The following is a 27,798-nucleotide window of genomic DNA, read 5'->3' as shown; positions in this document are numbered from 1 at the left end:
TAATTTATGTAAATTAGTTCAAGGTTAAACATATAAGTCAACCATGCCTAACAAATTAAATTACAAAAAGAATTTCACAATTTCATACAAAGGAGTCATCACGCACTTTGAACAGAGATCAGCACGAATTTTCACGGTAGTTGAATTCCGGTCATTACACTGTCTGCTTCTATGACGGGAGTACTGTGCGCTACTTATCATTATAGCTATATGCGGGGACTGTGCGCTACTTATCGTTATAGCTATATGGGGGGACACTCTGCTCGGAACTGTTATATACATACTACTTATATTTCTTCTCCCAGTTTTAAGTAGAGTGTTTGAAAAGATGATAAATGCTAGAATGGTTGAGTTTCTAGAATCGCGGAGACTTCTAAGTCCAACCCAGTTTAGATTCCTAAGAGGAATGTCGACGGAATAGGCCGTTCTGTTTTTGGTGACGATCGTAAATGATGCCCTGGATACTGGTTGGAAAGTGGCTTCAGTTTTCCTACATATTGTGAAGGCCTTTGATTCGGCTGATCATGGTATTCTGCTTGCCTAACTTGATAATTGTGGGGTTCGTGGTGCGTTCTTAGGCCTTTTAAGGTCTTTCCTTCATAATCGTTCTTTGTATGTGAGTGTTGGAGGTGCCGTATCGGGTATTATTAAAAAGGGCATTAGCCCTTTGAATTTCCAATTGAATGTGCCTGTTTTGAAGTTTCTAAGACAACGCCTTCTATAAAAACCTTATATGCCCCCAGGGCATAACTTAAAAACTCTTGCCCTGAGGGTTGTGTGGGAGTGTCCTGCTCAAAAATATTATTTCTATTTGGAAATCAACTACACTGAACAAAATGGCTATCTCAAAAGTTTGATTGGATGTGTTTGGGGAAATGATGGGCGTGGGGGACTCGTTGCCCTCCAATCACTTTTGACTATTAAAAAGGGAACTAGACCTTTAATTTCCAATCGAATTAGCCCTTTTTGAAGTTTCTACGACAACGGCTTCTATAAAAACCTTATATGCCCCCAGGGCATAACTTAAAACCCTTGCCCTGAGGGTTTTGGGGGAGTGTCCTCCTCAAAAGTATATTTTTTATCTAAAAATCAACTATGCTCAACAAAAATGGCTATGTCAAAATTTTGATTGGATGTTTTGATTGGATGTGGGGAATGATGGGCGTAAGGGGGGGCTAGTTGCCCTCCAATCACTTTTGACTATTAGAAAAGGGCACTATCTCTTTGAATTTCCAATCGAATGAGCCTTTTTTGGAGTTTCTATGACAACACCTTCATTAAAAACCTTGTATGCCCCCAGGGCATAACTTAAAACCCTAGCCCTGAGGGTTGTGGGGGATTGTCCTCCCTCAAAAACATATTTTCTATCTGAAAATCAACTACGCTGAACAAAATGGATATCTCAAAATTTTGATTGGATGTGTTTGGGGAATGATGGGCGTGGGGGGGGGGCTAGTTACCCTCAAATCACTTTTGACTATTAGAAAAGGGCACTAGCTCTTTGAATTACCAATCGAATGAGCCTTTTTTGCTGTTTTTACGACAACGCCTTCTATAAAAACCTTATATGCCCCCAGGGCATATCTTAAAACCCTTGCCCTGAAGGTTCTGGGGGAGTATCCTGCTCAAAAACATATTTTCTATCTGGAAATCAACTACGCTGAACAAAATAGCTCAAAATTTTGATTGGATGTGTTTGGGGAAATGATGGGCGTGGGGGGGGGCAGCTGCACTCCAATCACTTTCGACTATTAAAAAGGGCACTAGCCCTTTAATCTCCAATCGAATGAACCTGTTTTGAAGTTTCTACGACAACGCCTTCTGTAAAAACCTTATATGCCCCCAGGGCATAACTTCAAATCCTGGCCCTAAGGGTTGTGTGGGAGTTTCCTCCTCACAAATATATTTTCTATTTGGAAATCAACTACGATGAACAAAAATGCTATCTCAAATTTTTTATTTAATGTGTTTGGGGAAATGATGGGCATGGGGGGGGGGGGGGGTGCTAGTTGCACTCCAATCCCTTTTGACTAATAAAAAGGGCACTAACCCTTTAATTTCCAATCGAATGACCTCTTTTGAAATTTCTAGGATAACGCCTTCTATAAAAACCCTATATGCCCCCAGGGCATAACTTAAAACCCTTGCCCTGAGGGTTGTGGGGAACTATCGTCCTCAAAAATATATTTTCTATCCGGAAATCAACTAAGCTGAACAAAATGGCTATCTCAAAATTTTGATTGGATGTGTTTGGGGGAATGGTGGGCGTTGGGGGGGGGGGGCTAGTTGCACTCCAATCACTTTTGAATATTAAAAAGGGAACTAGCCCTTTAATATCCAATAGAACGAGCCTTTTTTGAAGTTTCTACAACAACACCTTCTGTAAAAGCCTTATATACCCCCAGGGCATAACTTAAAACCTTTGCCCTGAAGGTTGTGGGGGATTTTCCTCCTCAAAATATATTTTCTTACTGGAAATCAACTACGCTGAACAAAATGGCTATCTCAAAATTTTGATTGGATGTGTTTGGGGGAATAATGGGTATGGGGGGGGGGGCTAGTTGCCCTCCAGTCACTTTCGACTATTAAAAAGGGCACTAGCTTTTTGAATTTCCAATCGAAAGAGCCTTTTTGAAGTTTCTACGACAACGCCTTCTATAAAAACCTTATATGTCCCCAGGGTATAACTTAAAACCCTTGCCCTGAAGGTTGTGGGGGGTGTCCTCCTTAAAAATATATTTTCTATCCGGAAATCAACTCCGCTGAACAAAATGGCTATCTCAAAATTTTGATTGGTTGTGTTTGGGGAAATGATGGGCGTGGGGGGGGGGAGGGGGTCTAGGTACACTCCAATCACTTTCGGATATTAAAAAGGGCACTAGCCCTTTAATTTCCAATCGATTGAGCCTGTTTTGATTTTCCTACGACAATGCCTTCTATAAAAAACCCTATATATCTCTATGTTACTCCGTATAATCTTTGCCTCAAAGGTCGTGGAAGAGTGTCCTCCTAAAAAATATATTTTCTATCTGGAAATCAACTACGCTGAACAAAACGACTGTCTCATGCCCTTTATTGGGTGTATTTGGAGGAATGTTGGGCGTGGGAGGGGGGGGGGCTAGTTGCCCTCCAATCATTTTCGACTATTAAAAAGGGCACTAGAACTCTTGATTTCCAATCAAATGATCCCCCTTTGAAGTTTCTACGACGACCCCTTCCATATGAAGTGCCTCTGGGAAAAATAAATAAATAAATAATAATAAATAATAAAACATTGGAGCTGTATGGCCTTTACTATAGGCAACCCTACAGCGTTGCCTCTGATCATGTTTCAAGAATGCAGCAACCCGTTTCATAGGGAAGATATGATCCATCACGAAATAGTAAACAACGAAGAAAAGCTTAGGACTATGTATGGGACAATTGGGGGGAGAGTGCATTGTCAGAAATGCGACTATTCTATGTTAAATAGCATAGAATAAGGAATCAAATGGTACTACCTTTTTTGGGTACTGTTATATTATCTGTATAACACGCGAGGGATTTGTACAGCAAAGATGCTAAAGAAACTAGCCAAACAGTTTTTTTCAACCGCAATTTCCTTTGCTGAGGATTGCAAACAGTGATTTATCACTGTGTTTATAATATTTAAACTTTTTTTTTGGGGGGGGGGTTTAGGGGTGGGGAAGGTACCTAGGTTAGGTCACGTATTTAATATATGCTATGCTTTACCCCCCCCCCCCTAAATGTGCAAATATATAGCCCAATTTTGCTCATAAACTATTATATTTTTATCCTATTTTGTTTATTTCATTACCATTAATCAAACTTCACTTCGCGCGTGTTATACAGATAATAGAACAGTACCCTTTTTTCTTAAACTGGCTCCTTTAGAAGAGCAGCTCTCAAGCGTTGGTACCCTCCTCTTTTTTTGCTCGGGTACCCTGGATCAAGAAAGCAAGAAAGAGTCGTTGTACCTTTTACACCCTACTCCCAATCACTTCTAACTCGTGAAAAGGGAAAACAGAACCAGAGTTATTTACATTCGAAAAAGCCTTCTTCTCATATTTTGTGACCTTCGATTCAAGCAGTCCTCGTGTTCGTAGTTTTAGGGATAAAGGAAAGAGGAGCGCATATAAGGCCCGTTCTTTTACTCATCTCTGTGCTAAGATCTTACATCTTTTAACAAAGAACGCTTAAAATTGAAATCTTAGCACTAAGATCTTACATCTTCTAGCGTTCTTTTTGTTGTTTTTATTGTTTTTTATTGTTTTAAAAGTAGCGCTGTGAGAAAGAGTCTAGCTTTAGCGTAAAGAGCGTGGCGTTGAAGAGGGGACAGCCCCTTCCATATATGGAATGATATCGGTTGGTTTTAAGTTTTAATGTTGCTCCTTACTTTTAGTTAAAAAAGCTTGTTTTTTATTTAATTTTTGAACGTTTTCAAAAAAAAATAAAAAAAAAAAAATAAATTAATGTAATTATGTAAATTAATGTAATTATGTAAATTAATGTACTTAAGTAAATTAATTAATAATAAATTAATTTATGTAAATTAGTTCAAGGTTAAACATATAAGTCAACCATGCCTAACAAATTAAATTACAAAAAGAATTTCACAATTTCATACAAAGGAAACGTCACGCACTTTGAACAGAGATCAGCACGAATTTTCGCGGTAGTTGAATTCCGGTCATTACACTGTCTGCTTCTATGACGGGAGTACTGTGCGCTACTTATCATTATAGCTATATGCGGGGACTGTGCGCTACTTATCGTTATAGCTATATGGGGGGACACTCTGCTCGGAACTGTTATATACATACTACTTATATTTCTTCTCCCAGTTTTAAGTAGAGTGTTTGAAAAGATGATAAATGCTAGAATGGTTGAGTTTCTAGAATCGCGGAGACTTCTAAGTCCAACCCAGTTTAGATTCCTAAGAGGAATGTCGACGGAATAGGCCGTTCTGTTTTTGGTGACGATCGTAAATGAAGCCCTGGATGCTGGTTGGAAAGTGGCTTCAGTTTTACTCGATGTTGTGAAGCCCTTTGATTCGGTTGATCATGGTATTCTGCTTGCCTAACTTGATAATTGTGGGGTTCGTGGTGCGTTCTTAGGCCTTTTAAGGTCTTTCCTTCATAATCGTTCTTTGTATGTGAGTGTTGGAGGTGCCGTATCGGGTATTATTAAAAAGGGCATTAGCCCTTTGAATTTCCAATTGAATGTGCCTGTTTTGAAGTTTCTAAGACAACGCCTTCTATAAAAACCTTATATGCCCCCAGGGCATAACTTAAAAACTCTTGCCCTGAGGGTTGTGTGGGAGTGTCCTGCTCAAAAACATTATTTCTATTTGGAAATCAACTACACTGAACAAAATGGCTATCTCAAAAGTTTGATTGGATGTGTTTGGGGAAATGATGGGCGTGGGGGGGGACTCGTTGCCCTCCAATCACTTTTGACTATTAAAAAGGGAACTAGACCTTTAATTTCCAATCGAATTAGCCCTTTTTGAAGTTTCTACGACAACGGCTTCTATAAAAACCTTATATGCCCCCAGGGCATAACTTAAAACCCTTGCCCTGAGGGTTTTGGGGGAGTGTCCTCCTCAAAAGTATATTTTTTATCTAAAAATCAACTATGCTCAACAAAAATGGCTATGTCAAAATTTTGATTGGATGTGTTTGGGGGAATGATGGGCGTCAGGGGGGGCTAGTTGCCCTCCAATCACTTTTGACTATTAGAAAAGGGCACTATCTCTTTGAATTTCCAATCGAATGAGCCTTTTTTGGAGTTTCTATGACAACACCTTCATTAAAAACCTTGTATGCCCCCAGGGCATAACTTAAAACCCTTGCCCTGAGGGTTCTGGGGGATTGTCCTCCCTCAAAAACATGTATTCTATCTGGAAATCAACTACGCTGAACAAAATGGCTATTTCAAAATTTTGAGTGGATGTGTTTGGGAGAATAATGTGCGTGGGGGAAGGGGCTAGTTGCCCTCCAATCACTTTTGACTATTTAAAAGGGCACTAGCCCTTTAAATTTCCAATCGAATGAGCCCTTTTTGCTGTTTTTACGACAACGCCTTCTATAAAAACCTTATATGCCCCCAGGGCACATCTTAAAACCCTTGCCCTGAAGGTTCTGGGGGAGTATCCTGCTCAAAAACATATTTTCTATCTGGAAATCAACTACGCTGAACAAAAAAGCTCAAAATTTTGCTTGGAGGTGTGTGGGGAAAGGATGGGCGTGGGGGGGGGGCCGCTGCACTCCAATCACTTTCGACTATTAAAAAGGGCACTAGCCCTTTAATTTCCAATCGAATGAGCCTGTTTTGAAGTTTCTACGACAACGCCTTCTGTAAAAACCTTATATGCCCCCAGGGCATAACTTAAAACCCTTGCCCTGAGGGTTGTGGGGGGGGCGTCCTCCTCAAAAGTATATTTTCTATCTTGAAATCAACTACGCTGAACAAAATGGCTATCTCAAAATTTTGATTGAATGTGTTTGGGGAAATGAAGGGCATTGGGGGGGGGGAGGGTGCTAGGTACACTCCAATCACTTTCGACTATTAAAAAGCGCAATAGCCCTTTGAGTGTTTGATCAGCTGTTCATGTTTCGAAGTTTTCAGATCAGCATCTTATATAACAACCTTATACACGCCAAGTGTATAGCTTAAAACACTGTCACTGAGAGCAGCATTGGATTATCCTCCTCAAAAACATATTTTCTAGCAGGTAGTCTACAACGCTGAACAATATGGATATCTGAAAGTTTTGTCTGTATGTGTTTGGGGGAATAATGGGCGTCGGGGGGGGGGGGGGGCTAGTTGCACTCCAATCACTTTTGAATATTAAAAAGGGAACTAGCCCTTTAATTTCCAATAGAATGAGCCTATTTTGATGTTTCTACGATAACAACTTCTATAAAAACCTTATATGCCAAGGGGAATAACTTAAAACCCATGCCCTGAGTGTTGTGGGGGATTGTCCTCCTCAAAAACATGTTTTCTATCTGGAAATCAACTACGCTGAACAAAATCGCTATCTCAAAATTTTTATTGGATGTGTTTGGGGGAATGATGGGTGGTGGGGGGGGCTAGTTGCCCACCAATCACTTTCGACCATTAAAAAGGGCACTAGCTTTTTAAATTTCCAATCGAAAGAGCCTTTTTGAAGTTTCTACGACAACGCCTTCTATAAAAACCTTATATGTCCCCAGGGTATAACTTAAAACCCTTGCCCTGAAGGTTGTGGGGGGTGTCCTCCTTAAAAATATATTTTCTATCCGGAAATCAACTCCGCTGAACAAAATGGCTATCTCAAAATTTTGAGTGGATGTGTGTGGGGAAATGATGGGCGTGGGGGGGGGGGAGGGGGTCTAGTTACACTCCAATCACTTTCGGATATTAAAAAGGGCACTAGCCCTTTAATTTCCAATCGATTGAGCCTGTTTTGATTTTTCTACGGCAACGTTGGCTATAAAAACCTTATATGCCCCCAGGGCATAACTTGAACACCTTGTTCTGAGGGTTGTGGGGGAGGGTCCTCCTCAAAAATGTTTTTACTAACTGGTAATCAACTACACTGAACACAATGGCTATCTAACAATTTTGATCTGATGTGTTGGGGGAAAGGAGTGGCGTGGGGTGGGGGGCTAGTTGCCCTCCCATTATTATCAACTATTAAAAATGGCACTATAACTCTCGATTTCCAATCAAATAAGCCCCTTTTAAGTTTATGCGACGACCCCTTCCATGTGAAGTGCCTCTGGAGAAAAAAATTAATAAATAATAATAATAAATAATAAAACATTGTAGCCGTATGGCCTTTACTATAGGCAACGCTAAAGCGTTGCCTCTGATCATGTTTCAAGAATGCAGCAACCCGTTTCATAGGGAAGATATGATCCATCACGAAATAGTAAACAACGAAGAAAAGCTTAGGACTATGTATGGGACAATTGGGGGGAGAGTGCATTGTCAGAAATGCGACTATTCTATGTTAAATAGCATAGAATAAGGAATCAAATGGTACTACCTTTTTTGGGTACTGTTATATTATCTGTATAACACGCGAGGGATTTGTACAGCAAAGATAAAGAAACTGCAAACGTTTTCAACCGCAATTTCCTTTGTGAGATGTGATTTATCACTGTGTTTATAATATTTACTTTTTTTTGGGGAGGGAGGGAAGGTACCTAGGTTAGGTCACGTATTTAATACATGCTATGCTTTACCCCCCCCCCCTAAATGTGCAAATATATAGCCCAATTTTGCTCATAAACTATTATATTTTTATCCTATTTTGTTTATTTCATTACCATTAATCAAACTTCACTTCGCGCGTGTTATACAGATAATAGAACAGTACCCTTTTTTCTTAAACTGGCTCCTTTAGAAGAGCAGCTCTCAAGCGTTGGTACCCTCCTCTTTTTTTGCTAGGGTACCCTGGATCAAGAAAGCAAGAAAGAGTCGTTGTACCTTTTACACCCAACTCCCAATCACTTCTAAATCGTGAAAAGGGAAAACAGAACCAGAGTTATTTACATTCGAAAAAGCCTTCTTCTCATATTTTGTGACCTTCGATTCAAGCAGTCCTCGTGTTCGTAGTTTTAGGGATAAAGGAAAGAGGAGCGCATATAAGGCCCGTTCTTTTACTCATCTCTGTGCTAAGATCTTACATCTTTTAACAAAGAACGCTTAAAATTGAAATCTTAGCACTAAGATCTTACATCTTCTAGCGTTCTTTTTGTTGCTTTTATTGTTTTTTATTGTTTTAAAAGTAGCGCTGTGAGAAAGAGTCTAGCTTTAGCGTAAAGAGCGTGGCGTTGAAGAGGGGACAGCCCCTTCCATATATGGAATGATATCGGTTGGTTTTAAGTTTTAATGTTGCTCCTTACTTTCAGTTAAAAAAGCTTGTTTTTTATTTAATTTTTGAACGTTTTTGAATTAATGCAGGTTTTGATTTTGGCACACCGTATATGAATAATTAAAACAAACTTTGCATATTAATTTTACTTTTATTTGGTTAAATGGCTTTCTCCAAAGTTGTTAAATTTTATTTACGAACGTTTTTATTAGTAATAATTATGCATAAATTACGAATTAACTTACGTAACGAACTTCTATATTCATATATTGTTAATACGTGTATTAGAGGATTCTCCCCCTAGTCAATACCTCGCTCTTTACGCTAAAGTTCAAATTTTGTTCCAATTCTTTAAAAGTCATCCCTTAATCACAAAGGTCGTTAATTAGAATAAATAGCTCTTATGAAAGTACTAAAAAATCTTTGGCTTAAAGAGCGAGGTATTGACTAGGGGCGAGCCCAATTACTTACCTAATAATTTCTGTTCGTTTTAGGTTTTGAAGTTGCTCCTTACTTTCAGTTGAAAAACTTGTTTTTTTATTTAATTTCTAACCGTTTTTTAAATAATGCTGGGAAATCTGGCGCAACCTTCATAGCAATGTCCGTGACCTCATGAAAAATTCCTCCTTAGAAAAATCCCCCCTAAAACGTCTGTATACTTCCCAATAACAAATACTATATGTAAATATTGGGTAAAGTTCATGAATTTCAGCCATCTCCCCGGGGGCTTTGGGGGATTAAGTCATCTTAAACGACATATTTATTATATTTTCGACTATGTTGAACAAAATGGCTATCTCAAAATTTTGATCCGGTGACTTTGGGAAAAAATGAGCGTGGGAGGGGCCCTAGTTACCCTCCATTTTTTGTCACTTAAAAAGGGCATTAGAACTTTTAATTTCCGTTCGAATGAGCCCTCCCACGATATTCTAGGAAAACTGAGTCGATACGATCACCCCTGGGGAAAAAAACAACAAATAAACACGCATCCGTGATCTTTCTTCTGGCAAAAATACAAAATTCCACATTTTTGCAGATAGGAGCTTGAAACCTGTCAAGTAGGGTTCTCTGATGCGCTGAATCTGATGGTGTGATTTTTATTAAGGTTCTATAAATTTTAGGGGATGTTTCCCCCTTTTTTCGAAAATCATGCAAATGTTCTCAGGCGAGTAACTTTTGATGGGTAATACTAAACTTGATAAAACTTATATATTTGAAATCAGCATAAAAATTTGATTCCTTTTATGTATCTATTGGTATCAAAATTTCGTTTTTTAGAGTTTTGGGTACTATTGAGCCGGGTCGCTCCTTACTTACAGTTCGTTACCACGAACTGCTTGACATGTATTCACATAATTTAGCTAAGAACAAAGTAAATGCATCATTTGACGTCTTTTTCAAGCCCCTTTAAAATTAACAATCAGTTCTGGAGTAGATTCCATTTTGAACCCTTAATGGTGCCCTAAAGGTAACTTATTATCTTGTCTACAGTTCTTAGACTAGGAGGTAAAGTTCAAAAATTTGCTAAAATGTAATTATATATGAAAAATAAATTTTAAACAAGGCCTCAAACAAGTTTTTGTGATGGTTCAGTGCCGTGTTATCCAAATAAATAGCAAAAATGTTAATTTTTGTTCTAGGTCAGGGCTGTAAGTTTCCTACTTAAGGTTTTAGACAATGGTGATTCCAATGGCGCGCTTAAAATTTATGATGATGACACCAAAGGCATATAAGGAGTTGAGAGGACAGTCATTGGGCTATGAATATCGATCAGAAGTTGATACTGACGGTGAGTTGACTTCTACTGTGACCCAGGAGTATCATTTTGTTGGACAACTAAACCATGAGATATTCAAAACATCCCAATGGTTACCCCTCAATGTCAAGATTGACATAAAGTTGCAACTGGCCCCATCGAATTTCATTTTGAGAAAAACACTTTCTGCAGCACCCGATGCAAATGTCATTATCACATCGGCAATTCTCCACGTCCAAAAACAACAGGTTATGAGCTCTGTTGCATTGGCAGTGGAAAATCTAAGAGCCGATGGTAACAACATTAAACTTCTTGTCCCCCATAAAATCGCTAATTAACGTCAAATTGCCACCACCTCTCGTAGCTATAGCAATTCATCATTTATCAATGGAGAAATCCCATCACAATTGGCTTTGGTCTTTGTGAAGAGTGTCAGTGCGGTTGGATCCTGGACTGAATCCCCCCTTGAATTTAATTTTTTCGGTCTATCTAGCCTTGTGTGTAAAGTGAATGGTATTCCACTGTACACTCTATCATTTGACAAAAAATCCTATAGAACTCTGTACGAGTTTACCATGCAATCCCTAGATGATGACTCTCAACTATTTGAAAATGGAATAACCGATTCAATGTTTTCAAAAAATCACGGCGTAATTGTTTTGGACTTGTTGGGGACCCAGGATATGAGAATAGTACGAACAGGGAATGTACGTTTAGAGTGTACATTTGCCGATGCTTTGACTGAGAGTATCACGGTAATACCATCGAGTCAATTTGAAACCTATTGGGAAATCACACCCGACGGCAGTGTTCTACTAGACCTAACACCATGAACACAAACCAAATAATCAACGTATTTAGAATGGATCCCTATATGTCCCGGTAGAAATCCTATTGCATACCATCGGACTTCATTGAAAAAATTCCAAGTGTTAACAATACCCTAATCATTGTTAATAGCAGTCCATTGACTTTGAAGACAGGCCATTGGCTATACATCTTTCAAACAGCGAAGAATATTGAATTTTTTGATCCTCTTGGCCTATCGTATAAATACTACACTCCATACATCAGCAACCTTATTGAAAGCAATGGGAAAACTATTATTCAAAATCAAAGGAGAGTACAGGATTTAACGACTAAGACATGTGGCTTTCATGCTCTACTCTTTTTCAAGTTCAGATGTCGTGGCTATACCTACAAGCAGTTTCTCGACATCTAAGTTGATTTACCTCGATTGAACGACTTTCTAGTGGAAAATATACTTACAAGCGTGTTTAATATTGATTTTAGGGCCCTATGAATAAAATGTTCTAAAAATGTATGTGAATTTGTTTATTAATAAAAATAATGTATGTACATGATAAAAACGACTTTTCTACTCTTTAGATTTCATCTTCTACTAGGTATTGGTATTTGTCGAGAACAACTAATGCGGGTAGATTTCACAGTATGAAATCTGAATTCACAGTATACTGATCCTGATTTGCTGCAATGTCAGGGTCACATTCTCTACAGTAGAGTGTAACTTCACTCTTGTCATATCTCTTTGTATAGTCAATGACACTATTCTCATTCATTTTATAGAATTCAAAAGTTTCAATTTGCCTATTTGAAGCAATGTCACAAACAGTGTCCTCAAGTGGCGAATCACATTCCGTCACAGCCAAATAAAAGTCAGTGGGCTTATAATCATAGTAGCCATTGTCTTCACAACGATGACGTAGAAACCCAATTCTTTTGTTGTCCCAACAGTTGAATCGCTGACACGGCTCCTCCTCCCAAAACAATCTAAAACCACGACGATACCAATCTCGAAGCAGTAAACTAAAATCACGCTTAGGATTCTTTCCAATCATACCAGGATATGTATTCTCCCACTGATTACATTTATCATAGTGGCAATTGAAGCATAGGTGCCCTCTAGGATGAGAGTCATACACCACTTCAAGACAGGAATTACAACCTTTAATTTGTACAGCATATTCTCTATGCAATGTATACGGGTTGCATAATCTGCACTTTTCATCATACTCATCAATCATTGTACAATTCTCACATGATGACCAGCTGCCCAGTGTGTACATGCATAGTGGACATGTACGGAGCATTTTTTCATGTGTTGACACTCTCACTGCCACAATGAAACTGAGCTACCATCAAAAAATTGAGTGGGATAGAGAGAGAGAGGAGTAAATTATCCTTGAACACCATCTTTCTCATGAAAAAAAGTCCTAAATTTCTAAACTAGTGTTTAAAAGCATATCCACAATATCATTCTGCTGTGTCGTGATTAATATGTCAATAGATTGTGTAAATGCCTTTGGTCCACAACGTAAAAGCTTCATGCAATAGTCTAATGATGGAGAATCAGTTTTCATTATATCGACAAGCATTCCCTGAGAAAATATTTTCCTTTGAATAGATAACTCTAGAAAATCATCATCTAGAATCAAATGTTTTTCCATAAACACAAAATTCCCCATGATTCGCTCTTTCTCGAATCTATCCATTTTTTAGAGTCCTAGCACTCTCACAACCAATTTCAGACTAACCAGAATTTGTTTTTCTACTCTAAAAAAAATACACGCTAGCCTACTATAGAAAGAAAAATATCTTCGATTTAGAAACAGTTTTATTGAGCATAATTACAACAACAAAAAAATCACTGATTCAATTTGTTTTCATCAATATATTATCACTAGTGTTTATAGTGCTGCCTGAAGTCTATCTATAAGCACAATTTTCAGTTTTCTAGCAAAGCATAATTGCTCCTTCATTTTAAATTTGCTCAATGATATTACACATCTAGCAAACAAATCATCCCATTCGTGGCATATTCTACAACCTCCTGTTACTTGCATAGGCAAGGTTGGTACTCGTATATCTTTGTTGCTGCCAGATCCATCATCAACCTCCAATTATGTAAACACTCCCCTCTTTTTCTCTAGTGATATCCTCTCAAATAAAATATTCTCCCTGAATTCAATTCTCTTACTAATATGAATTGCAATGAAAATCACTCCTTTTATTTGACTCCAATTACCAATCCAGTTATTGTATATAGAGTAACCTCTACTCTGTCTGATTGACCGTAAAAAATGGGTTTTGCATCAATAACCAGTCTGGTTGCGTTATACAATCTCCATTATAGTTTCAAAACCTGTTTGATCACTTTATAGGTATATAATATAAAAAGATTGGTCACTTTTTGCAATGTGCACGTCAAACACCCGCACAAGCATTGCTTCAGGGAATCGATGATTTATATATTTTTTTTTTTTTAAATAAACCCATTGTTAATTAAAAAAAAAAAAAATACACTGTATTTTCTAGTAGTCGTGAAACTGCACTGTATATTCGTGCCTCAGGCTTGTGTAATTCCATGTGTAATTAGGACTGTGTATATAAATACTACTAATAGGTAAGTAGTTACTTGGAGTTTCGCGCGATCACAAACCTTCGTAGGTTTTCTCCAGCGTGAAAGTCTTGTTTAATTTATTTATTTGTTTATGAATGTCGATTTATAAACTTATATGAACTTATAACTTATATGAACTTTATTGAAATTTTTTTTTAAATGTTTTCATTTGTATAACTTTAAGAAACCAAAATTCATTAAGATTTTAAGGAATAAATATCAGTATATGTATATTAAACTGGCATTGCACATTTTTTTCAGTAAATTTGTTTGAATTTTTTTTCAGTAAAGTACAAATTATATTTTTGCTTTTAGAAAGCATACGGTTTTAAAACCCTATTCATATTAATTTTTGCTTGTTTTGAGTTTGACTATGTTATTTATTTTAATTTCTGTGTGTTTTGGATTTCATTTATTTATTGATACTGAATTGTAGTAGTTGTATGCGTGGTAGATTATTTGATTCTATTTTTGTTCATTTCTGGTTTAATGGATTTCTTTACTCTTGTTTTTTGAAAAACTTATTTTGTGGAAGTTTTTTTAATCAATTTTAAACAATGATAATTCCAATGGTGTACTTTTTGCTGTGATGGTCATTTTTAGAGGATTCAGGCTTTTTTTTAAAGATTGCTGCAAATTAGTTTTCAAAACAATATTTTGTTTTGAAAACTATCAATCAATTCAGACTATTAAAACTAATGGAAATAATAATAATCATTCCTGAATCAACTGCAAAATAGCAACTTTTTTCATTAGACAGTATTTTTTATAAGCATATTTTTTAACTTTTACTTACTGTGGGCTGTTTTGAGCTGCTTTAAAGGCTCGAAATGGAATTTGCCTATAAGCGATAATTGAATTTGGAAAGAGCATTAACTGATGCTAAATTATGTGAATAAGTATAAATTTAGCATAAGAATAAGGATCTGCAGCCTGGACCTACCTGTATGCGTCCTCATATGCCGCTTTAATAGAGAAGGCCTGTCAAATGATTTTTGACAAACGGTGCATGGCAGCATCGGTTTTTCTCTTTTCCTAATTGACTCCATCTCCTTTCTGGAATAAAGTAAAGAACTTGAACGCCATGGTTCATCCCTTGTGACTTGCTCTGCTTGACATGATTTCTTAGAAGTGCGGGCACAGAATTTTCGTAAGTCCAGAGGGACTGTAAAAGGAGAAGAACCACAATGAGAAGAAGTATAAGAACCATTTACAAGAATTTTGAGAAAGGATTTTTGTCAAACTAGTTGTTTAAACTATGAAAAATTACCACTTAATTTTTTTCTGCCTTAAAATTTTTCGCCTCCTATGTAACCATGTATTCCATATAATTGTTATTTGGCTGGTTTTATATTTGTATCGTTTTATTCCTTTTTTAGCGAATTAGAGTTTGTAACTTAAAAATGAATTTTCGGGCCTATGAATATTTCTTGCAGCTATAGGCCTAATTTCATTTTCGTTTAAACTACAGGCTTAGTAAAGAAAGATAAAGAATTATTTTTGATCCAACTTTCAAATCTTAACTTGTCATTACTGTAGCTTGGTGTTCTCTTTTTTTTATAGCAGAACTTTATTCAACTAGTTCTAGTATGACTTGAATTGATGAATTGAATGAATGTCCAATTAATGTCGGAATTAACCTCAGATCTCTGTTCACTAGGTAGAAAATAGTAAATAAAAATAACAACTTGAAGAAAGGAGCAACATTAAAAATACTTTTTTTTTTTTACTTTACTTTATTAATAAACACGATTATAACACTTGATAATTTACAACTACTGCACTAATGAAAGAACATAAGCTTTTGCTGGCCCAGGGGACAGGGAGAAAGACTCTCTATACATCACTGTTTTTAAAACATTTGAGTAATTATTGAACTATCGTGGCCAATGACCAAGCATAACCATAATTCATGGACATACAAACAAATGGATTTGCCACTTGAAAAATTAAAAAGAAAAATCTTTTCACCTTTTTAACCATCCATTTATAGGCCTTCGTGATACTTAGAACATGCCAGTAACTTTAACATTTCATGTCATAAATAAGATTCTATTTTATATGATAAATTAAAAATAAAAACCTAAAATACTTTTAGGCTAGTTACAGCCACGATTCGTTGATTAGCGTAAACTCATTGAAATTACTTAGTATTTTGAATAGAAGAGTGTTACTCTTCAGAATCCGCTGTAAGAGTTGACGTAAAAAGTAGTAAAAAAAAAACATTTAAAAAACACACGAACAAACAACAACTAAATAAACTAAAAAATGAGGGAAAAGCAAACCAAACTCCTTCACATTATGAATTTCAAATTAACTTCTACCTCCCAACCTCCCTACCTCAGGACCTCCCATCAACCTGTTCCTCCCCACCATCTCCATTTACACTACCACCCCATCCACCCATTCCTCCCAACCACCCCTTCCTCATTAAAAAATAAATAAATAATATTAATAATAATAAATTAAAATAAATTCATACATTTATTAACCATTCTTTAATAAATATTCTTTTAATTTTCTCTTAAAATCCAAAAAATGTTCAGCCGCCCTAATGCTCACTGGTAAAGAATTCCAGACGGCAGTTCCAAGAACTGCAGTCGGAATCCTGATCTCGCGCTGCATCTAATATCAGCCACCAAATTTTTATTGTTCCTCGTATCATATTCATGAACATCACAGTTAACACGGTAAATATCACGAAAAATACTTGGGACTCGATTATGCACGCACTGGAAGACAAAAACTGCTGCTTGATAGTCATGCAGTTGACCCACGTTGAGCAAATTTAAAGCCCTGAAGCAAGCACTTGTATCGTTCACATCTTTCATATAGTTGCTTATGATCCTCAATACTCTGTTTTGAAGAATTTGAACTCTTTTGAAGTTGCTGCAAAAGTTGCTACTCTAGATCAAACAACCATATGATATGTATGGATAAACATTGGAGTGGTAAATCATCAGTAGAATCCTCTTTGGCAAAAAATGCTTAAATCTACGGAGCATCCCAATTCTTCTCACAATTTTAACAAAAATAACATCACTATGATGATTCCATGAAAGGTTTGAGTCTATGAAAAATCTTAGGTAACTTACACTATTAATATGCTGCACCGGCTTCCCAGGCATCATAACTAGACCGCTAGAGTCAACAGGTGTGCCTACTTTGCAGAAAGTCATTAGGAAAGTTTTTTCACGTTGACACACAGTAAACTGAGGTTCATAAGAATCTCCAGTCTTTTTAGCAAATCATTAGCTTTCAACACAAGCTCTTCAATTGATATCGCACACACGGTCAAAGCTGTATCATCAGTAAATGTAGTAACACAGACCTCTTGAAAATAAAAGCGCACCGCGTCAACGTACACAAGATAAAACAGGGGGCCTAAATTTTAATGGATAAAGGAGTGGCTTCGGCATATTTTATGCTAATGAAAAAGCTTGTATGCATAAAACACCTTTTCTAAAATTCATAATCTTATTGGAATGCTAGCATGATCGTTTTTGTTCTTTAAATGCATATGAAGGTGACATCATTCTCATGATTTTTTTTTAAATTAAGGCTATAAAGTATAGCTATCGCACTGGTAGGGTATGCACCCCCTGTTGGGAATCTTGGTGTTAGGTGGTGTTCACATGATAGATCTGTTTTTATATTTTCATTTTCTTTTAAGCACCAAATTTAGCCAATTGGTTTTATGGTAGCATTAATGAATGATACTACTGTATTTTAGACAATAGTGAAAAATTGTGAAGAAAAGATGTTTTGGACTTGTATTTATATTAATAAATTAATATGGCAAAAGTTAGACATTAGTGTAAAAAAATTAGATACAAGTCAGACAAATTCCCATATCGTTTGTCAAGTTTTTTTAAAAAGTTATTAAGTAGTTTAGTTTGTTTTAAGTTTTGCAGAAAAAAAGTATGCCATTATAATGAATATTAGAGACAATAGTACTATGGGATCCTATTGATCTTCTATTCATTCCTTTTATTTGCCTTGCTATATCAGTTTGGTTAAATCTCAAAGAAAGATCAAACTCATTTACCAATAAAAAAAAAAAAAGGGGCAAAAGATTTACATACCCATCAGCACACTGGCCTCTAATATCCATTAAAATGTTGCATCACTTATCCAAAGACAAACCCCCGACCGACAGATCCTCAGAAACGATGAATACATAGCTGCGGATAAAGAGGTGCCAGAAAAGACAAGAGAAACCTGCTGGAAAGGAAAGCAGCGCAGGCAGAAGAGGCAGCAAAGAGAGGTGACTCAATAGCCGTCTATAAAATCAAAATTGAGATTATTTCAAAGAAAGCCTTTATTCAACATGGACCAGCAAAAGACCCCTCGGGCATCCTGATAACCCAGCAGTCTGACGTAAACGAAGTTTCGGCCAGCCACTTCGAAAAGCTGTTGAATAGACTTCCACCAGACGATCCCCCAGAGATCCCAGCAAAAAAACTGTTTTCCTTAGATATCAGCAAGGATCCGCCGTCATCCACTGAAATTATAGCAGCAGCAAACAAGCTGAAAAATGGGAAGTCGCCTGGCGGAGACAGGATATCCGCAGAAATGATCAAAGCAACTGTTATGACCTGCTTCAAGTTCTGGACAGCGCTTTTTGCAGTAATCTGGACGACCGCCAAAATATCTACAAATTGAAAACGCAGCACCCTTGTATGGATCTTTAAGAAAGGTGATGCGTTCCTCCCAGGAAACTGGCGAGGAATCTGCATGCTTTCCACACCTAGCAAATTACTGACGCATATTTTACTGCAGAGAATCAGCTCGCAGCTCGACAGACACCTTCGCGACGAGCAACATGGATTCAGACTGAACCGCTCATGTGCGGACCTGATATTTACACTACGGCTACTGGCGGAAGAAAGCAGAGTGGTGCTCCAAAATCTATATGATCTTCATCGATTTTGAGAAGGCATTTGACTCAATAGACCGCCAAAGTCTGTGGAAGATCCCACTGCATTACGGAATCCCTGAAAAAGATAGTTTCACTGATCGTGGTGCTCCACGAAGATAGCGAGTGCTGTGTAAAGACACGAGATGGCCAAACTCATTTCTTCCACATTCTGTCAGGAGTTAAGCAAGGTTGTGTCTTGTCACCGCTACTTTTCGTAATCGTTATCTATTACAAACTGCGAAGTACAAGCACAGACAGAATCCAGCCGAATCCAGAAATACACCTCAGTGATTTAGACTTTGCTGACGACATCGCCGTCCTGAAATCATACAAGCAAAGACTCCAAGAACTCCTTGAAAAAGTGAGGGAGAGAGGTGGCCAAGTCGGCCTGAAAATAAATAATGAGAAAACACAATGCATGGCTACCACAGATTCACCCCTGAGCATCACTTGCGGAGACCAACACATACAGCAAGTCGTCCATTTCAAATACTTTGGAAGCATAATACAAAGTATTGGATCGACTACAAAAGAAGTGCTCACAAGAATCTGCCAAGCCAATGGGGCCTTCAATAGATTACGGAAAATTTGGTGGTTCCAAAGCTTCTCTATACGGCTAAAGCTACGACTCTTCAATAGTAATGTTAAGGCAGTGCTGCTCTACGCAGCCGAAACCCGGCACGTGAACCAGGAACAAGAGAGAAGAATACTTGCTCTCGAAAACACATGTCTTATAAGAATTCTCAACATCGGTTGGGAGCAGAGAATAACAAACCAATCCATCCTCGACAAGACTGGCCAGCCTCCTGTGACATATATCAGAAGAGTCTTCCGATGGAGATACCTTGGCCACGTACTATGCGTGGACAATCTCCGACTACCAAATGCAGTGCTTCATTGGCAGCCATCGGGTCCATGCCGCAGGGGCAGACCCAGAAACACCCTACGTCGAACGTACCAGACAGATCTCCGTAACCTGCACCCATCAATCTAACCTCAGTGGGGGGGCATACTGGCAGCAACAAACCTGCGGGAAAATTGGTGGCTCCTTCTTGATGCCCTGGGTGCTTCTGGAGGCACAGGCAGATCTAAGGTCTAAGGAACACAAAAATCAAGCCTTGTTCAACATGGAAATACTTGTTCAATAGTTTAGTGCCTACTCTACACAGCTGAACAAAACTAACAATATGTAGAGGTTTTACAGATCTAGAGCAAGATTACCCTCAGTTTTGCACAAAATAAACATGAATTCTCTATGGTAAATTCTCCATGAAGCTTTTTGTAAAACTTCTCAAGACTAAGGGAATTCTAGTGAAAAGCTTTGTTTCTGTCTTTTGCTTTGAAAACTTTTTGTATTTAGTTGATATATTTTTACATTCAAAAGTTTTACTTTAACTCTAACTACAGCTTATGTTTGTCTAAAGCTCTTTTTTAATGGTTATGCTCTAGATTCTTTCTGTTCTTAACACTGAAGGTACCTAGTTTTATTCAGGTAAAATATCTGTCATTATTGTTATCTTTTATTTTCTCTCTACTGGCCATAGACTGTTGTTCTGTTTCTGGAGCAGGGGTAAATACTTGTTTAACCACCCCACAGCTCAGCAGCTTTTGAGTTGTTATTACATCATTCCTCTTTCATCAATCTGTTGGGGTTGGTAACTTCAATGTTTTTTCTGCATTCTTCATACAGAGTATAATCTAGGGTGGGGACGATTTTTTGGCTCCTGTCTGTTCATTTTCTATGGCCCTAGCATCCATTATGTGTTGTGGGGGGGGGGGCTACTACCATTCCAAACTCAAGGTGAGGGCAGACAAGAGCTGTTTAAAGTGTGGTTGTTTTTTTTTACAAAACTTTATTATAATTAAATTAGTTACCATCCACAATTTAGATAGAAGTGGAGTAAAATAATGGAAATAAATAAATATACATTCCCTATAACAAAAACTACTAAACTACTAACAAGTCACCACAGCACCAAGCCATCTAAGGCCAACACAGCTACCCATGCTCTTCCTCCATCCTAATCAAAGCCTTCCTATTTACACCCTCCAAGAAAGTTTCCATTTCACTTGAATCTTTTTTTACGACATCCTCCCACCCCAACAGCAGACAACCTGCTTTCTGTTTATCCCTAGATGGTTGGCCAACAAGGACAATCTTCAGCAAAATGTCATGCTTCGTCTACAGAACGCGGCCTAGCCATCTGAACCTTTCTCTCATTAAAAAAAACAAGTTTTTTTAACTGAAAATAAGGAGCAACATTAAAACTTAAAACGAACAGAAACTATTACGTATATAAAAGGGGTTGCCCCCTCCTCAACACCTTGCTCTTTATGCTAAAGTTTTTTAGTACATTTAAAAAAGTGTTTTATTGTTCTAATTAAACAGCCCTTGTTTTTCATGAGTCATTATTAAAGAATTAGGACAAAATTCAAACTTAAGTGTAAAGAACAAGGTGTTGAGGAGGGGGCAACCCCCTTTATATATGTAATAATTTCTGTTTGTTTTAGATTTTAATGCTGCTCCTTATTTTCAGTTGAAAAAACTTGTTTTTTTAATTTAATTTCTGATCTTTTTTTATTAATGCCAGGAAATCTGGCCCTACCCCCCTCCCCATACCTGGACAATTACTCTTAACCACTCTGTGCATAAAATTGAGATGGAAAAGAGAAAGCAAGACATATAAAAGGAATTTTGTATAAGAATTCTGGCAAATTCCCCCAGTGTATAATTTCCCTTGAGAAGTTCACTCCATGGAAACTTCCCTCCCCATGAAAACTTCCTCCGTGAAAAAAACCCGGCAGAATATTGCCCCCCCCCCTTCCCAAAAATTTATACCAACATCCCAATAAAAAATACTATGCGCAAACAATGAGCACATTTTACAACTTAGACTTTTCCCCTGGGACTGTGGGGGGGGGGTCATGATATACCCAAAAGCATGGTTATTGGGCCTTTCAACTATGATGAACAAAATGGCTATATCAAAATTTTGATCAGACGATTTTTGGAAAAAGAGGCAGGGAAGGGGGCCTTGTTGCCTCCAATTATTTTGGTCACTTGAAAAGGGCACTAGAACTTTTAATTTCCGTTCCCATGAGCCATCTTTCCGATATTCTAGGACCACTGGGTTGATACAATAACTCCTGGGAAAAACAAAAACGAAAAAAAAACAAATAAACATGCATCCCTGATCTTTCTTCTGGCAAAAAATACAAAATTCTACATTTTTGCATATGGGAACTTGGAACCTATTTAGTAGGGTTGTATGATACACTGAATCTGCTGGTGTGATTTTCATTGAGATCACTTGATTTTTAGGGGCTGTTTTCCCCTTTTTCCGAAAATCAGGAGAATTTTCTTAAATAATATAAGTCAAGGAAAGTTTTTCCTCCATACTGGATTCTGTGCTCTCAAAGTGCTTTTCCTGTGCTCCTTAAGACAAAGTTCATCAAAACGATCCATATATAGGGGGATAAAACACAACCTTGCTTAACTCCTGATTTAATACAAAACCAGCTGCACAACCTGATTTCCTACCTTAACTGCAGCTGTGGTATTCTTGTGCATAGCACTAATCACTTTAATGTATTTATCTGGTATCAAACAGTTTGTGGTAACGAACTGTAAGTAAGGAGTGACCCAGCTCAATAGTAACCAAAACTCTTAAACAACAGAATGTTGATACCAGTATTTATATCAAAAAAATCGGATTTTATGCTGATTTCAAATATATAAGTTTCATCAAGTTTAATATTACCCATCAAAAGTTGCATGCCCGAGAAAATTTTCCTTATTTTCGAAAAAAGGGGAAAACAACCTCTAGAACTCATAGAGATTTAATGAAAATACCGCTGTTAGATTAGGCGTATTAGAGAATAATGCAATAAAGGTTTCAAGCCCCTATCTGGAAAAATATTAAATTTTGTACTTTTTGTCTAAAAAAGGATCACGGGTTCGTGTTCATTTTTATTTTTATTTATTTTGTTTTTAATTTATTTCCCCTGGGGTGATCGTATCGATCCAGTAGGCATAGAATATCGTGAGAGGGCTCATTTGAATGGAAATTAAAAGTTCTGGTTCCCTTTTTAAGTGACGAAAAAATAGGAGGGCAACTTGGCCCCCTCCCACGCTCATTTTTTTCCTGAAGTAACCCAATCAAATTTTGAGATAGCCATTTTGTTCAGAATAGTCGAAAATCTAATTAATATGTCTTTGAGGATGAATTAATCCCCCGCAATTCCCGGGGAAAGGGCTGCAAGCTATAAACTTTTTCCATTGTTTACATATAGTATTGGTTATTGGGAAATATACAGGTGTTTTCAGGAGGAATTTTTATCTAGTGGGGGGTCGGGGTTGGAATAGGGGTTACGGGGGAGGATCTTTCCATAAAGGATATTTCCTTGGGGTAGGGAGCATTTCCTTTTTTAGTACTTTCATAAGAGCTATCTATTCTAATTAACCGGCATTTGAGATTCAGGGGTTAGTGATTCGAACAAAATTCGAACTTTAGCGTAAAGAGTGAGGTATTGACTAGGGAGTGAACTCCCTAATATCCATATTAAAACATACGAATATAGAAATTCGTTACGTAAGTTACGTCAGAACAAAATTTCGAGAAAGCCAATTAGCCAAAAACAGGAAAATTAATAAGCGAATTTCGTTTTGATTATTCATGCACGGTGAGCCAAGATCAAAGCTGCATTAATTCAAAAACGTTCAGAAATTAACTAAAAAACAAGTTTTTTAACTGAAAGTAAGGAGCGACATTAAAACTTAAAACGAACAGAAATTATTCCGTATATGAAAGGGGCTGTACCCTCCTCAACGCCTCCCACTTTACGCTAAAGTTTGACTTTGTATCGCAACTTTATTTTTTAAAACAATAAAAAACTTTAGCGTAAAGAGCAAGGCGTTGAGGAGGGGACTGCCCCTCTCATATACGGAATAATTTCAGTTTGTTTTAATTTTTAATGTCGCTCCTTACTTTCAGTTAAAAAAACTTGTTTTTTATCAGTTAATACCATGAAAGGATAATTGCATAATTATAAAGGATATGACAAAAATGCAAAGGTAAATGCATCAAAACAATCAAACAAGAAGGTTATGAGGACCTAATCTCAAATAAGCCTCTTATTCTGACTTTGAATTAATTTTTTTTTAAGACATCAAAATATCAGCAGCACCAAACTCAGGGCATCACATATGAAGGAGAGGGAGAGTTTAGGATGCCCCTAATGTTTTCAGCCAGTTGGTAAAAGAAATTGAGTCTGTAAAATAATGGAACAAAGCGCCAGTATTTTTTTTGGCTCAATTTTTTTATTAGGCGAAGCCACAAATAGAAAATAGCTTCGTCTGAAAATAGAAGAAGCCACATCATTTAGCACTACACGCAGGGATCTTCCATGAAGATAACTATCCAACCACTGAAGGGAGGGGCCACGAATTCCCATACACTTCAGTCTGTCAAGCAAGATCTTGAAATCTACGGTATCGAATGCCTTTCTAATATCAATGACAATTGACATAGGCAACTAGCCTTTATCCAGCGCGCCGCTAACGCAGTTCACCGAATGCTGCAAGGCCTGTTGCAGCATTGTGGAGTGTCCCTTACGGAATCCAAATTGAGTCTCACTGAGTAAACTATTCACCTGGAGAAAATCATAGAGGCGTTTGTGGACGACTTTTTCTAATATTTTTGAAAAAGAGGTAAAATTGATATCGGTCGCCAGTTTTCAATATCACTTTTGCAGCCACCTTTATAAAGGGGTATGACCTTTGCGAATTTAAGCTCTTCAGCCTTTATCCTTTATCCAGCCTTTACCCTTTTCTAGAGAAAGGTTTATAATAAAAACCAGACAGGGTAGTATGTAACCTAAAATCGCTTCTAGCCCTCGAAGGGACAAACAATCAACTCCAGGTGAATTAGACTTCAGTGACTTTACAATCCTGTTCACTTCTTCACTGGTACACAAACTAAAACTCATTTCCATGGGTTCACCTCTTTCATCACGAATATTACACTGCATTTTAGGTACTTATTATAAACACTAGTTTGCACTTCAGGTCCAATGTTAGAGGAAATTCACCAAATTTATTTACTATTGCACTTTTATCATCACTGTCGCATCTACTTAAATATACTTCTTCCCAGTAGAGGTGACCCTAGTACTCGTGACAGCACACCAAATATGGGCATAGAATACGGACAGCACACCATGTATGGACATAGATTCATTAGGGAGAATGATTGCGTAATCGGTCAATGACCTCTTTTTCCAAGGTCGATTTATTTGATGTTTCTATGTGTAATAACTCCGGAACGAAGGTTGCACATGCGCATTGAATTCTAACGGGAACAATGTTATTGATCTAGGACTCGAGGGGGAAGTGAATTTCCGAGAACTTGATTGCGTAATCGATCGTGAATGTTATGATCCAGAAATAGTATTTGTTGTTGTTGCTCTCGAGCCAAATGCTATGAGTTTCCCGAAAACAGTTAGATCACGTGTTTCCTTCTCAGCCAATCAGAGGGCTTGTTACATATTAGCGGCGGAGGGAATATAAGGAAAGGATTTTTGCTAGAGTTTTATTAGTCTGTGAATAGAATTCAAAGGAGTGAGAAGAACAGTTTTGACTTTACACATTTGGATATATATTTATGATGATGACGAGTGGAATGTTTACCCTCTTAGAAGTTGATAGTGGAGTTGATGATAATAATACAAGAGCACCAAGCATTGCGGTGGAAATCACGAAAGGATCGCGGCTTTGTCTGGAATGGGATGCAGTATATGCAAGATATGTGATATCCTTGAGCAAATTTAAAATGGAGGATCAATTATGTTTCGCCGCTAAAGTTGATATAGCACATGTGAATAGACTTCAATGTGCTTTAAGTGCATTGGTGAAACATATTGAAGACAATAAACAGTATCGCTAATTCTACATGCTCTGTATTATTGATGTTGTTGTAATTATTCAATAAAATTGTTTCGAAATCGAAAATGTTTTCTTTCCTTTCTGGCTAGGGCTAACGAATCAGGGTCAGTCTAGAGTCAACAGTCGGAGTGAAAGGATTTAAAAATGAATAAATTTGAGAAAGAGAGAATTAGATCAAATCTAGTGTTTATGGAAGAACATTTTGATTTTGTATGATGATTTTCTCGAGTTATCTTTTAAACGCAGGATATTCTCATGTCAGGGAACAATTGACCATATAATGAGGAGTGATTCTCCCCCATTGGACTATTGTATGAAACTTTTAAAATGTGATTCAAATGCTTATAGTCAATTTATTGATATATTAATTGGAACAAAGCAGAATCATATTGTGGATATACTTTTGAAAACATTGCCAATGGATTCAATTTAGATGACTCCCCCCATAATTCGAAAGAGGTAATGTCACAGAGCTACTCCTCTCTCCCCCATTTCCCTCTCATTGAATTTATCGAACGAAGAGGATCAGTTTCGTTTTAGCTGTGAGTGAGTTGACATCGGAAACCGAAAAATGTTCTATATATGTCCATTGTGCATTTACACTCTTGGCAGTTGGAATCAATGTGAGAATTGTACAATCATTGATGACTATAGTGAAAAGTGTAAATTATATAATCCTTGTAAATTACATAGAGGCTATGCAGTAAAAATTAAAGGATGTAATTCATGTCTTGAGGAGGTATGTGACTCTCATCCCAGATGGCACTCGTGATCCAATTGTCATTTTGATAAATGTGATCAGTGGGAAAGTACTTACACCGCATTAATTGGAAAGACTCCTCAAAATGATTTTAGTTTATTTCTACGAGATTGGTATCGTCGCGGATTTAAATTATTCTGGGAAGAGGAATCTGGTCTACAATTCAACTGTTGGGGTAACAAGACAATTAGGTTTCTACGTCATCGCTGTGATGACACCACCTACTATGACTATAAACCAAGTGATTTTTATTTGGCTGTGACGGAATGTGATTCACCATTTGAAAACTCTATGTGATATTGCTTCAAATAGACAGATTGAAACTCGTGAATTTCATAATATGAATGCAAATAGTATCATTGACTATACAAAGAGATATGACAAGAGTGAAGTTACATTGTACTGTAGAAAATGTGACCCTGAATTTGCAGTCAATCAAGATCAATATACAGTGAATCCAGATGATTTACCAGCATTAGTGGTTCACGACAGTTGCCTATACATCGAAGATGAAGAAATCTAAAGTGAAGATTTAAAGACATTATTGTATATATATGCATTTTATTAATAAACAAATTCACAAACATTTTTTAAGCACTTTACTCGTAGGGCACTGAAATCAATACTATATAGGTCTGAAAGGATATTTTCCACTAGAAAGTCATTCAGACGTGGATTGTCAACATAAATGTGGAGAAACTGCTTGTAAGTATAGCCGCGACATCGGAACACAAAATATAGTAGTGCATGGAAGCCACAGCTTTTAGTCGTTTGATCCTGAAGCCTCTTCCGATTTTGAATAATAGTTTTCCCACTGCTCTCAATATAGCTGCTGATGTGAGGTGTGTAGAATGTATAGGGTAGACCAAGAGGATCAAAAATTTCAAACGTTTTCATTGTTTGAAAGATGCACAACCAATGACCCGTCAGCCCAGTCGACGGACTGCTATTAAAAATAATTAAGGCATTGTTGACACATTGAATTTTTCCAAGATAGTCCGAGGGCAGACAATAGGATTTGTACTGTGACATATAGGGGTCCATATTAATTACATTGATTATTTGACTGGTTTTCATGGCACTAAGTCTAGTAGAACACTGCCTTCAGGAGTGATTTCCCAATAGATT

The 27,798-nt window shown here is 37.3% G+C and overlaps 1 protein-coding gene across 1 annotated transcript in view; it reads right to left on the bottom strand.

The window, feature by feature from the left end:
- LOC148955171 (uncharacterized) overlaps positions 1-27,798 on the bottom strand; it is a 232,017-nt gene that overhangs the window by 142,769 nt on the left and 61,450 nt on the right. Inside the window, exon 3 of the mRNA XM_089108088.1 lies at positions 14,990-15,211. Within this exon, the coding sequence (XP_088964214.1) occupies positions 14,990-15,211 (222 nt within the window). The remainder of the gene's footprint in view (positions 1-14,989; positions 15,212-27,798) is intronic.

The sequence above is a fragment of the Artemia sp. Qi Xiang Cuo genome, chromosome 2 (genome assembly GCF_049724085.1).
Source record: "Artemia sp. Qi Xiang Cuo chromosome 2, ASM4972408v1, whole genome shotgun sequence".
NCBI lineage: Eukaryota > Metazoa > Arthropoda > Branchiopoda > Anostraca > Artemiidae > Artemia > Artemia sp. Qi Xiang Cuo.
This window is presented reverse-complemented; position numbering and strand designations above follow the sequence as displayed.